This window comes from Micropterus salmoides, unplaced genomic scaffold (genome assembly GCF_014851395.1).
Source record: "Micropterus salmoides isolate LMB-PRFRI ecotype aquatic unplaced genomic scaffold, ASM1485139v1 Ms_hic_scaffold_16, whole genome shotgun sequence".
NCBI lineage: Eukaryota > Metazoa > Chordata > Actinopteri > Centrarchiformes > Centrarchidae > Micropterus > Micropterus salmoides.
In genome coordinates, this window is record NW_024040707.1 from 23228314 (window position 1) to 23241917 (window position 13604).

Consider the following 13604-nt stretch of genomic DNA (forward strand, 5'->3'; position numbering starts at 1 on the left):
AACCGGCTGCACTTTGTGAATCTAATTTTGACAGGCACAATTGCCCCCGAAGGAACACATTGTATAATGTAACTAATATGTTCAGCAGTTACTGTGTACATTTAAAAAAAGTAACTTTACAGTTACACGTCCCATCTTTTCTGCCATTTCCAAGGTAACCTGGAGCAAGCCAATGAGGAGCTTAGAGTTGTGATCAAGAAGATCTGGAAGAGAACCAGCATGAAGCTGCTGGACCAAGTGGTGCCCCCTGCAGGTGGTCAGTAGCCATTACACACAGGCACACGTGCAGTAATAGTGATCATCATTTGCTTTTCACCATCACAGTAGCCTTACACGAACAGTAACCTCACTCTTCCATGGTACCACACTCAATTGATCTGAATACCCGCTGCTTCTCATTTGTATTTTTCCAAGATTTTATAAGGGCAACCTCATATGTGGACCACAGCTGCCACCAGACACAAATAGTCTTAATGGACCATTCATTTACATCTGTTGGTGCAGATTTGCAAATTCCCTTCATTTGAATTTAAAAAGGAAGTCAGTAACATTTACACACTTATCTTGGAAACTGTTAATAGTGATCATGGTTACAGGAATCATCCACTGATAAGGATCAAAAAGCTCAAATCAAGTATTCCACTTACTGTGTTCGTTTTGGGTTTCGTCCTACGTGACAACATATTGAAAAAAAATCTGAATATTTGATGAATATATTTGTTTTCCAACTCTGTTACCACTGGATACCCTGTCAGTAAAATTCATTAACTAGCTAAGCTGTCCATTTTATTACTTTATATTCATACAATAAACATACAAATATCAGTTAGATGGTCATCTGCATGAGAAATAATTAAAAAAATAAACATTTTGTTTGTAATAATCGTTTATATTATATATAACGCATGATCCATACACTACTGCAGCTGGGGGCTCCCTGCAGCACCACGCAACTTTTTAAAGTCTTCCCTCTCACGGAATAAAGAAAGGTCAGGTTGCAGACACAGCTGTTGTGTGAAGCATAATTGTAGCAAAATGGCTACATAGCCTATGATAATAATATAACAAACATGCTGTAGCTATGATGATTCAGCAGTAAGAATCACAGTCTGTCTGTCAGGACCTTGAAACTGAAGCAGCTAAATGGAGTTCAGCCATCATTCATGTGATCATTTACTCCTGTGCTTTACCTGCTGTCCTGTTTGTAAAGCCACCTTTCAAGGCTACACAGTGGTAATGTTAAATACACAAAGGCAAGATTTTGGCAGGTGTAATACTTTAAGATACATACTGTATGTTGAGGGTTAATTAATCAGAGGCATTCAGCATCCTGTTTTTGCTTTTCTGAAGCCATATAGCTGACTTGCTGACCACATCCATCAAAACAAGATATTAACAGAACAAACCCTCACTGCCATTTACAGTACTTTCACTTCAGTTCGTAGAAACTCTCCTTATCGCTGCGACTTTGTCACGGTTTCACTGCCGTCTCTGTCACGGTCCAACAGCTTTTTTTAATCATTAATCTCATTGTGTGTGGCTCTGTATTCTGTCCTCCTCTATCTCTACCTCTTTATCACATTGAGTACATAGGTATCTCAGATAAAAACACACAAAAAAGCTGTGTAAATATTTGAAATGAAATGCTGATCTCTCTGTAAGTAGTATACATTTTGTGTTTTGCTGCTGATATAGGCCAGGCCTTGGTACATATTCATATCAAGATCCTTAGAATTGTCATACAGTTACAAACCCACTGGCTGTTAGGTGTAACAACTTTGATGTAGATTTCTTTTTTAACTGTATGTGAATTTCCAGCTGGTTTTGTTGGGCTACATACCATGTAGTTGTGCACATATCTCAGTTGTAACTTGTGCATGAATCAGTTACCAATGGCCAAGAAGATTGTGTATTGAAATGAAAGCCAAGCTGAATTAAGCCAATATTTTGTGCCATATTTCTAAATTATATAAATATTGTATATAATATGTTATTCATGGTTGCTTTGACATTAATGCAGACTGTTAAGAGCAGTTGCAGAAGAGAATACATTACACCCAGGCTAAGCAGCTTGTTTATTCTACAGCTTTGGTTAAAGGTTCTCACATCAAAACAAATGTGACATGCTCCTGCAACATCAGCCAAGCATGTGCCCAGCACACTCATTCAGAGTGTGCTGGGCACTCAGTTTATTTATAGTTCAGTCATGCAAATCTTTACAAATATCATCGTCATATGTCAACCTCCACGTCTTCCTCTTTATACCCGTAAAACTGCAGGTAGTCTTTTGTAGTTACTGTTGATTATGTTTTCACCTTACACAAATTCTAATTATTATGACAGGACTGAGGATAAGCACACCTGCATTTTTGAATGACATTGTTTTACCTAATTCCCAAATAGGTATGAATGTACCCTCAGCGTCTAGCAGCTTCGTCTAGTTGTGTTGTTTTTTCACCCATTGTCCTTCTATGCTTACAACGCTTCATTCTGCTGCTGTGTTTTAGAATGTCAGACTTAATTCAACTGCATGTCTTTGTGTGCATTAGTTTGCTAACCCCTCTTTTCTGCTAAGCCTTCCACAGCTTCCTCTGTTTACAGTAGAGTGCTCAGTCAGTCGCTGGCCTACTTCTTTTCTCTTTCTGCCGTCCTGAGCTCTCTGGGGCAGTTCTGTTTTAGTCTGGTGGCATGAAACTACTGATTCCTCTGTTCACCAGGCTCTGTCCAGAAAGAGAATCTGCCGTCCCCCATAGGCACAAAATTTACTGTACATTGATCTGCCCATTGATGCATTATGAAGAAAAATGAAATCTTACCAACTTATTCAGTCCTGAAGTGTTACTGCTTCTTTGGACTATTGCTTGCGTCAACTCAATTGAAATGGAAGTACTTTCTTCAAAACATAAAACATGAAAAAACAAACTAAGGCATGTTATGAAAATCTGATATATCTGATAAATAATCTGCCCATAATATATATATATATATATATATATATAAATATATATGCTCACAGGTTTTCTTTCTGAACAAAGCCTCTCATAATTACTTTCTGGCTGTGTCGGGTAATGTAGAGAAATGTGTTGGCTGCTTTAAGATGGATCATCAACAGATCAGGCCCATTGGCCTTTTTATTCTGTTGGATGGAGTGATTCTTCCATTCCACCTTACATTTGTGACCTTTATTCAGTTGCTAAAATCGGTGAAGGAAAGGTGGAGAGGAAAAAAGAAACCCACATTTCCTACACTCTATGATTCAGCCTACTTTTTTCCCCTGTCTGATTCTGCACCCACTTATCTGAGTGAATCGATTCCAAGCTTGATTAGCCTCCCTGCATGGAAGATAGTGTGCGCACTCTCAGCTTCCTCTGGCTAAAGGTAGTCTAGTTTGTGTGTTGACATTTGAAAGGGGAACTGTAGTCGTGACCTTTGCTGCTTCTCTAAACTCTTTACTTCGCTGCCTTCTTGCATGTGCTTCTCTCGCTACAGATCATGTTGTTTTTCTGGGATATAAGATATAGAACACCTCTGCTTGTCTGTCTCTGACCTCTCTGGTGGATGTTAAATGTAGTAAATTCTGCAGTCTGGTATGTTTGGTAGAAACTAGTTAGACTGGTTTGAATAAATAATAACTATATCTCTGTTTCCCTGGTCATAAATTACTGTAATATAAACTTATCACCAATTATAGTCTGATTTTGGTACATTAAGGGGTATAAGGTCAAGAGCATTCATATTCACTTGCTTGCATGAGCAAATGTGTGTTCTTTGTGTGTCACATAACCACATACATGTTGTTTTCAGAGATGAAGCAAGATGGGAGCTGCAGGTGCAGATGTTATCTGTTATCAGGTTAAAGTCTGCTGCACACAGTTGAGTGTGTGTGTGTGTGTGTGTGTGTGATTCTCACATGCTTTTGAAATGACATTCAGCTATGTCATTGCAACACCTGAACCCATTTCACATGCATTCAGTTCTGATATTTAAATAGTGCTAAGCATCCCATTTAGCTACACCTTTGGTGACTTTTTTTTAAAAAAGTTTGAATTGAAATGGAATTTAACAGTGCTTTTCTCTGTTTGAAGACATGAGCATAATTCAGGACCTGATCTGTGATACAGTGCAGTGGGTGATAACATATAGTGTTCAGATATGTCCAGATAAGTCATAGATTTTCTTTGGTGCTCCTGAGAAGTTTCTTTATGCCGCAGTGGTATGTTTGATGGCCTGTTGTGATATTAAATGGTTCCTGGACTGAATAATATAAATTTTGATAATGTTCAAGTAGTGAGGATTTATGGCGTTTCAGGAATAGGTCTTGGTATTCTTTTCTTTTTGTGACAGAAATATTTTGTTTCATTGTAAAGATATTGTATTTGCATGCAACTGTCTGTAGCAGTGGTGCTGCATCATTGTGATGCTTTACTGTTAATGGACTTCGGTTTTGATACTTTTAGTGCAATTTGACTTTTCTGCCAAGATGTGTTACAGAATTTCAGTGTTGAGATATTTTGGTGTTGATCTGGGAGGCTTTGGTGTGTCTGGTCTGTTCACTCAGATGACGAGGTAACAGTGGGGAAGTTCTATGCCACCTTCCTGATACAGGACTACTTCAGGAAGTTCAAGAGGCGCAAAGAGCAAGGTCTTGTGGGTAGGCGCTCATGGGAGAGGCTGAACACCACCATGGCTCTACAGGTGAGTAAAGTACAATGTTACATGCTTGTGTTCATGGGAACACAATCCCATAGATTCACTCCACCAGTGCAATGCACAAATCATTGATTGTATGTTACTAAACTTCAGAACCAATTCTGTGTTGCTGAAATATTGGTTTAATCATAGACTCACATCTAGATTAGGGCAGAGACATGTTTGCACCTGAGAAAACTGAAATGTTCGTCAACATTAACATTAACTATTTTTGCAGGCTGGCTTGCGCACGCTGCATGACATTGGACCAGAGATCCGTCGAGCCATATCATGTGACCTGCAACAGGAAGGGCTAGTAGATGCAAATGCAGAGGAAGAAGAGGAAATCTACAGGGTAAACATTGTTGAAGATCCTCTTCAGATATCTTTTTTAAGACGTAAAAAATACTGCTTTACTGCTTTGAATATAATAATTTGTGTCCGAAATGGTTTTCCACAAAAAACTTTGTTTCATTTGTTTTGTTTTTCTTTAGTTGTTTTTTTTGTTATTAAAGGGACATTTCACCAACCTGTGACAGCTGTAACACCTGACTATCACCTTTTGCAATTAAGATTTAGTAAAAAAAAAATTTTTGTGAGAAATTGAAATAGAAAACTAAAAGTTTTAGAAATATTGTTGAATATTGTTGTCGACCTTCTCCATCAAATTTAAATGGCAGCAGTAGGAATGCAAATTTGACCAAACCTACTGCAAAAGAAGAAACGAAAACAACCACAATTCTAGGACCCCATATAAAAAATAATTGTAACAAAATCCACTTTTATATATTTAATAATGTTAAATAATTACTAAATCTGTTTAAACGAACACATTTGAAAGCATGACATGAGTGTCGATTAAAGGGTTTTTGAGCTCATCTGATAGAGAAGTGGGGCTATGTGAGACAAAAATGATTGGGAGCTACTGCTTTGAATAAATCAAAATGTCATTTATCAGGCAGTTGTTTAAAAGGTCGTGTACTGATGCAGGTTGTAATTTTTTTGTTTGGGCCAGAATCTGTACGAGTTGTACTTTAAACAGCTAACTGTGTTTATTACTGTTTTGCCTCAGTCCTCATTTGTTTCTGATGTCTCTCTGCAGCGTAATGGCGGTCTTTTTGGGAACCATGTCAACCATGTCAGTGCGGACCAGCAAGGCTACTCCCACCTGACCACTGTCACCCAACGGCCGTTACAGATCCTGCCCTTCTCCTGCAGTGCCTCAGTTGAACCCATCCAAACAGGCAGGAGAGCCAGCGAAGAGGAGGAGACAGATATGAACTCTTCACACATCCAGTATAATCATCATCATCACACCCCTCATCCATATAATTATCCTTACTGTATTTCCACTTGCCATCAATCGCCAATACCCTCCAATGCCAACCTCAACAATGCCAACGTGCCCTTACTTCTCTCCATGACCAATGGGAGGCAGCAGAAGTGTTTGTTAAGGCGAGACCGTCCATCCTCCGCCAAAAATGGATCATCAGTGTCCACTTGCAGCAAAGGAGTACATGACAAGCTTTGGAAGTCACACTCCACAAGGTCAGTGGCAGAGACATAAAAGTGATTAAAATGTAATACACAGAAGCAGTTTCCTATTGCACGTAATATGTAAGTAACCGGAATGGTGCTGGAGAAGAGGTGAGTCCTTTCTGTTAAAAGAGTACTTCACTGATTTAGCTTGCACTCGTGTCACATTGTTGGACTCACAATGGACAGACGAAAAAAAACTGATGTAGCAGAATCGGAGATATTGTCTTTTTTATGTCATGTATTCCTTACCCACAATACAACTCAACTAGGTCAGTAACAGTGTCAGCCTCAGGAGCATCTTAGATGATAGTTACAAATGTATAATAATATTTTTGATGCTCACATTTTCACAAATGATTGAAAATTGAATCAAATTTTCATTGAGAAAGAAACAAAACATGTTTGATAAGCATTAAGCAGTTTGACAGCCATTTAAATGATATACTGCCTACTAAGGCTGGTTGATAATATTATTGTATATTGACTTTTATTGGATTCATATCGTGATGATATGATCTTATTGTGTGGCCAGTTTGCTAAATTCTCTTCTCCAAATTTCAGGCTAATTGTTAAACACTAATGAGTCAATGAAAAATTTTAAGTTGCACAACACTGTAATGTAGCCTTTTTATATTTAATCTTGCATTCATTTCCATACCACAATAGATACAGTTTGCAACTAATTATTATTGGTGATTATTAATTATTATTAGGTGAATAGCACCCCATGCTGACACTACTCCAGAGTTTTATCTTGTTCATCCCCAACACATGTTCCGATAGATTAATCTCTGCATACAACTGATTGCAAAAGAGCACCATTGTTGCTTTCTTTCCCAAGGAACGTTTTTACTTATCAGATTGCCGAAAGTAATGCTTCAACTTGCATGACGAAAACAAATAGCTTTGGTTTTAAAATATCACCTAATAGCCCTCAACTACAGTCACTCCTGACATAAATATTGATACCGAGTCATGTTGAGTCATATAGATATTTTTTTACGTGCTGAGATTTTTAGAAAATGAGCTCTGAAATCTGTCATCAGTTTGACACAACACGTGAATGGAATTTGGTTCACTGTGCTTGCAACATGAAATAATTCCTTTTTTAGAAGCAACCTCCCTTTCTAGAAGCAATGTCCCAGTGGACAATTCACAGACCTCACAGTCCACTGTTTTCATTGGAACTACATACACTCACCAAAAGGATTATTAGGAACACCTGTTCAATTTCTCATTAATGCAATTATCTAATCAACCAATCACATGGCAGTTGCTTCAATGCATTTAGGGGTGTGGTCCTGGTCAAGACAATCTCCTGAACTCCAAACTGAATGTCAGAATGGGAAAAAAAGGTGATTTAAGCAATTTTGAGCGTGGCATGGTTGTTGGTGCCGGTCTGAGTATTTCACAATCTGCTCAGTTACTGGGATTTTCACGCACAACCATTTCTAGGGTTTACAAAGAATGGTGTGAAAAGGGAAAAACCTCCAGTATGCGGCAGTCCTGTGGGCGAAAATGCCTTGTTGATGCTAGAGGTCAGAGGAGAATGGGCCGACTGATTCAAGCTGATAGAAGAGCAACTTTGACTGAAATAACCACTCGTTACAACCGAGGTATGCAGCAAAGCATTTGTGAAGCCACAACACGCACAACCTTGAGGCGGATGGGCTACAACAGCAGAAGACCCCACCGGGTACCACTCATCTCCACTACAAATAGGAAAAAGAGGCTACAATTTGCAAGAGCTCACCAAAATTGGACAGTTGAAGACTGGAAAAATGTTGCCTGGTCTGATGAGTCTCGATTTCTGTTGAGACATTCAGATGGTAGAGTCAGAATTTGGCGTAAACAGAATGAGAACATGGATCCATCATGCCTTGTTACCACTGTGCAGGCTGGTGGTGGTGGTGTAATGGTGTGGGGGATGTTTTCTTGGCACACTTTAGGCCCCTTAGTGCCAATTGGGCATCGTTTAAATGCCACGGCCTACCTGAGCATTGTTTCTGACCATGTCCATCCCTTTATGGCCACCATGTACCCATCCTCTGATGGCTACTTCCAGCAGGATAATGCACCATGTCACAAAGCCCGAATCATTTCAAATTGGTTTCTTGAACATGACAATGAGTTCACTGTACTAAAATGGCCCCCACAGTCACCAGATCTCAACCCAATAGAGCATCTTTGGGATGTGGTGGAACGGGAGCTTCGTGCCCTGGATGTGCATCCCACAAATCTCCATCAACTGCAAGATGCTATCCTATCAATATGGGCCAACATTTCTAAAGAATGCTTTCAGCACCTTGTTGAATCAATGCCACGTAGAATTAAGGCAGTTCTGAAGGCGAAAGGGGGTCAAACACAGTATTAGTATGGTGTTCCTAATAATCCTTTAGGTGAGTGTACTTTCTACAGAAGAAATTGTTTCAGGGGCAACATTGCCTGTAAACCATTTGGACAAGACAAAACAGAAACCAAAACAGTACCATAAAAACATACATCACAATGAAACACAAGACATTACAAGGAGAAGGAAAGAAGGCCTTGTTTGCCCCTGGGTGCACAGATCAAACCAGTTGCCCAGTGTTCCCAAGGGAGGTCTAAGCCAAGGGGTGAGAAGGGCGGGGGGAGGGATGGTACAGATTGATATTGGGGATGATGATACCAAGGCAGTTTCCCAGTCATTCTTAACATCTTCACCCCATTCAATATCATTGGTTCTACCTTGACTCGCTCAGGTCCTACTCGCATTCGTCTCACTAACATCGATATTACTCAGCCCTATGTCACATTCATACACAAACCTGGATACAGCCAAATTAGTGTATTATTCTGTTATGGTTCATATATTCTCTAATGAGAGTCCATGAGGCACCTAGCCCCATATCCTAGTCCTTAAGTGATGTGGCTGCACTCTCCATCGATAATATGTCCAAAAAATCCTTCAGCCAGTTTATTATACCAGTCCGATTTACTGGTTTTCCAGTTCATAAGAATTATCCCCTTACAAAATAGAAAGTCTAGCGCGACAACACTTTGCATAATTCTTACATTTATATTTTCCACTCTCTTTTCCAATATGCATACAACAGGACTTGGGGAAGATGAACATTCTTTAACTGTAAAACATCACCTCTGTCCAGAATCTTTCTACCATTGGACAGGACCACAGTAAATACATAAATGTACCAATCCTACCACAGCTGTACCAGCACAGTTCGGAAGCGTTTAGGTCCATTTTTTTCACTTTACTTATATGGTGTAATATGAGCCCTGTGTATGACCTTCATTTGGATGATTTTATATCTCACACAATTGGACATAGATGTTGAATGCTTCAATATTGAGTCCCATAGTTCCGCAGAAAGGAGTGAACCAGTGTTCCCATTGTCATTTGGTAAGTGTTGTGCTGTCAGGCAGGGATAGACTTAATAACTTGTACATAGCTGATGAATGAAACCATTTCTTAACAAGATTCACATACTAACACTGCCTTCCTCAAATGCACAAAAATCTACTTTTGTAAACGTTTTAATTTGTGTCCTCCTGTCTTTTGTCATTGCATGGAACCTCTTTTCTCCTTTCTTTTCTGCTCTCCTGTAATCCTGTCTGTTTGACTGACCCCTTCCTTTCCTCGGCGCAGGACACGCTACTATGAGGCCTACATTAGGTATGTGCATGATGTTACCACTTAACAGAGCTTCATTTCACAATATGCTGTTTTTGGTGGCAGGCATAAAACATGCTGTGAAAGCTTTTTACTTGAATACAAAAAGAGTTTAAGTGTGATAGTGAATGAGCACTGTGGGGAAATGCAATTCTGAAGTCTCATGATTTTTCAGTAAAATTGGTGTTTCAGGGCAATAAAGGTGCAGTCGGCAACAACTGAACATCCACAACCTTCCGCGTCTCTCTCTGCTGCTTGTATCACTCCGCTAAGCCCCTCCCACCAAACCCACAAGTTTCTATGACAGCAGAAGTTCCCCATTGTTTGCGATTGTGCCTCTTTGCCACTCATCAATACGAGCTCCTTGGCATCCAACATAATAAGCCTGAAGCTCAGTGTGGAGCGTGTTGAGGCATTTGTGTTGTTGTTGGCAAAGGAGGGCAGTTCTTTCATTACTGGTTGTTTCTAATCCATTGGGTTTGTGAATCTTCTGAAGCCGCGCTGAAGAAACTGACCGTTACAGAGTGAGAGTATGCGCAGGGAGTGGGCTGTGCAGCGTGTGCACAGGCAGTGATTGACACTGTGTTTGAGCCTGCTCCTGGCTGATTGGTTGCTATGACTCGGTCGAGGTGGATTAGCTGGAGCAGTAGGAGGAGCCAGAGGAACCTGATTTTTTTCACAGATTATCTGTCTCATGTACTCCTGTCAGGAAATAGGGACAGTTTTAGCAAAATTGACAAAAAGATCTTTAAAATAATTTCCTTCTGCTTTAATCTGTGTGCTGCATAAAACCTCCAACAAACAGCAACGAGCAACGAGAATGTGTAATTGTCATATTTGCACTTATCAATATTCAGCTCACTGCATCTTTGACATTTTGATGCCAGGTCAGAAAGCAGTGGTGGACTCTACCCAACCATTCGCCGCGAGGAACGGGGGGGCGGGGACAGTGATGATGAACGAGGCTCAGGAGAGTACTACAGCGGGGAGGAGTTTCATGATGATGACATCATGCTGACAAGGGACAGGTACTGTGATAGCAATTGACAGCTTAACTTGATCCGATGGAAGACAGACAGCAAACCTACAGAACAGATATAGCTACAGTATCATGAATGGGCACTCACCAGCATAATAGCAATGTACTGATTTGCTACCTGTTTCCAGCTTTTTCCCCTCCAAATATCTGTGTTCATGATATAAGACTTACACTGATCACTGAAAATAATTCACTGGGCTGGATCACTCTCTTTAAAAAACTTGTAAATTTTGTATTTGTTGTTTTACAGGTTATCCAACAAGGACCACCATGATGCAGAGGGAGACCTTGACCTTGAGGTTTCCAGGGGCGACCACCAGCCTGATGGTTACTATAACGATGAACAACAGCCGATCTGCCAAGATGGCAGAAGGTCACCCAGGAGATGGTTTTTACCTTCACCTCAAGGTGCCACAGCAGAACCATGTAGTTTAATTAGTTGTAGATCTTTTGAGACTTTTGAGATTCCCTTTCAGAGTTATTGTACGACAGCTTTATGTTATTTAGATGAAATTATTTCTAAAGTTGGATGTTTGATGGAGCTCTTTCCTGATACACATATAGATAAACTGGGCTGATTCACTCAATTTTGAACTACTAACAAAGCTGTGTTACTGTCAGTCAGATTCAGTTTATTGTAATTGCGCTGTGCAAGTACTAATTTGATTAGTATGTTATGACTATATTATACTTATGTTGGTGCACACAATGAGCTATTCTTGTGTTTTGCCTAACTTTATTCTTTTTTATCATAGCACTGTCTGTAGGTAACCAGAGTTGTTGAGTAAAAAGAGTTTTAATTTTTGGTTTGTCTGTTCTCTCAGCCTCCAACAGACCAACATTCAGTTTTGAGTGTCTTCGCAGAAGAAATAGTCAGGATGAGGCTCCTCCCTCTCCATCCTGCACAGCTCTTCCACTACACCTGGTGCAGCAACAGGTACACTCATGTTTGTTCCTCTATCCCTGTGAGAACATCTCATTCACATAATGCATTCCTTAGCAGCTTACACTGACCATCACAACCACATGCCTCACCCTAACCTTAACTTTTACCTAATTCTAACCCTAAACCTAAAACCACACCATAACCCTCAAACAGCACTTCAAACTTTTGCAGTCCAGTGTTTTGGTCCCCACAAAGCTGTCGGACCCCACAAGTGTAGTGAAATCCTGGTTTTTGGACCCCACTAATATAGCAAAACAAGCCCATCTACCCCCATACACTTACACTCACAAGTGTATATTCATGGTGACCTGACTGACTGACCTGTGAACTCCAACCTCAGGTAATGGCTGTGGCCGGTCTCGATGCCAGCAGAATTCACCACCTGTCTCCTGCACGGTCACTACGCTCCTGGGCCACACCTCCCGCATCACCCATCAGACGCGACTGCTCGCCCTGCTACACACCACTCATACAGGTCTGGATCACATTTTAAAATAAACCACAGTCTATATCAAGTCTCATGAACATTACAAAAAACGCCATGAAAGTGATGGGCATGAAGGATCTACAGTAGTCACTCCAGTCTATGTTTGAGTGTGCTTTAGACAGGCTAACAAAATCTTAGATGTGCCTTCACATGCACTATTTTCTGATTATGAGTTGTTGCCATCAGGAAAACGATTTAGAGCTATCAGATGCAAAGGTATTTGTTTTAAACTCTCTTTTGTCCACACCTCCATGTCTTTTCTCAATAAGCAAATCCCTCGGTGAAGGCATGGGGCAGGTTTTATTAGGTCTGTTACGATGATGCACAGTTTGATTTTATATTATTATATTGTTACTCCAGTTGATCTTGGATGGGTGCAGTGTTTTTGATTTGTTTAGCTTACTTATTATTGACAGCTGTATGTATTCATTATGTATGCATATATATTATCTAACTTATTTTTAACATGTATTTTTATACATGTATTGTCTACTGTTGTCTCTTCTCTTCTCTTGTATTTAGTGCTGTAATTGCTTTACTGGTACATCAGCACCTACTGTCTGGGCTGACATGTGGTTTTATCTGTGTATGTATGTATGTCTTGTCTGCGAAGCCGCAATGTGCTCTATGGACCCAAGAAAGATTTCTCCTGGGAGACAAGTTCATCTAATCTAAACTAGTTTGAACATACTCTAGAAACATTGTTATTGAGCTTCACAGGTTTGAAAAACCAAAAAGATTCATTTCAAATGAGTAACCTTTACACTGACAGAAGTGAATTTTGTCTTATGGTAAAATATGTAGTTTAAAAATGTACGCCTGTGTGTACTCAGGTGGATTGGCGCAGTTCCTGCAGCGTCGGCAGCATCCCCACAGCAGTGAAGAGGAGTTCGTGGTATACAGACGGCCAGGAAGGTCCTCCCAGCCGCAGTCACTCTCCGTCACGTCTGCATTTGCCTGCAGAGAGCTGCTCACACTTCCTGCAGAAGAGAGGCAGCGCCAACAGTCTGGTGGAGGCTGTGAGTAACAAACGCTGCCTCTGTTGAGTTTTTTTTATTATCCATTGACTCTCCAGACTTTGTTTTGGTATGCAGCCAAACCCCCCGAAGTATTAACTTCATAATAATATCAAACCAGAGAACAAGCATTTGTCAAGCTGAAACTCAGTGTTCCGTCACCTTATTTGAATACAAATCATTTTAGCTCTACAGAAATGACAGAGAAATAAATCAGT

At 40.1% G+C, this 13604-nt stretch overlaps 1 protein-coding gene across 1 annotated transcript in view; it reads left to right on the top strand.

The window, feature by feature from the left end:
• cacna1db (calcium channel, voltage-dependent, L type, alpha 1D subunit, b) overlaps positions 1-13604 on the top strand; it is a 103068-nt gene that overhangs the window by 85462 nt on the left and 4002 nt on the right. The window contains exons 37-46 of the mRNA XM_038722976.1: positions 155-256; positions 4559-4695; positions 4928-5044; positions 5792-6237; positions 9875-9901; positions 10786-10926; positions 11188-11345; positions 11762-11874; positions 12224-12358; positions 13204-13389. Of these exons, the coding sequence (XP_038578904.1) occupies positions 155-256; positions 4559-4695; positions 4928-5044; positions 5792-6237; positions 9875-9901; positions 10786-10926; positions 11188-11345; positions 11762-11874; positions 12224-12358; positions 13204-13389 (1562 nt within the window). The remainder of the gene's footprint in view (positions 1-154; positions 257-4558; positions 4696-4927; positions 5045-5791; positions 6238-9874; positions 9902-10785; positions 10927-11187; positions 11346-11761; positions 11875-12223; positions 12359-13203; positions 13390-13604) is intronic.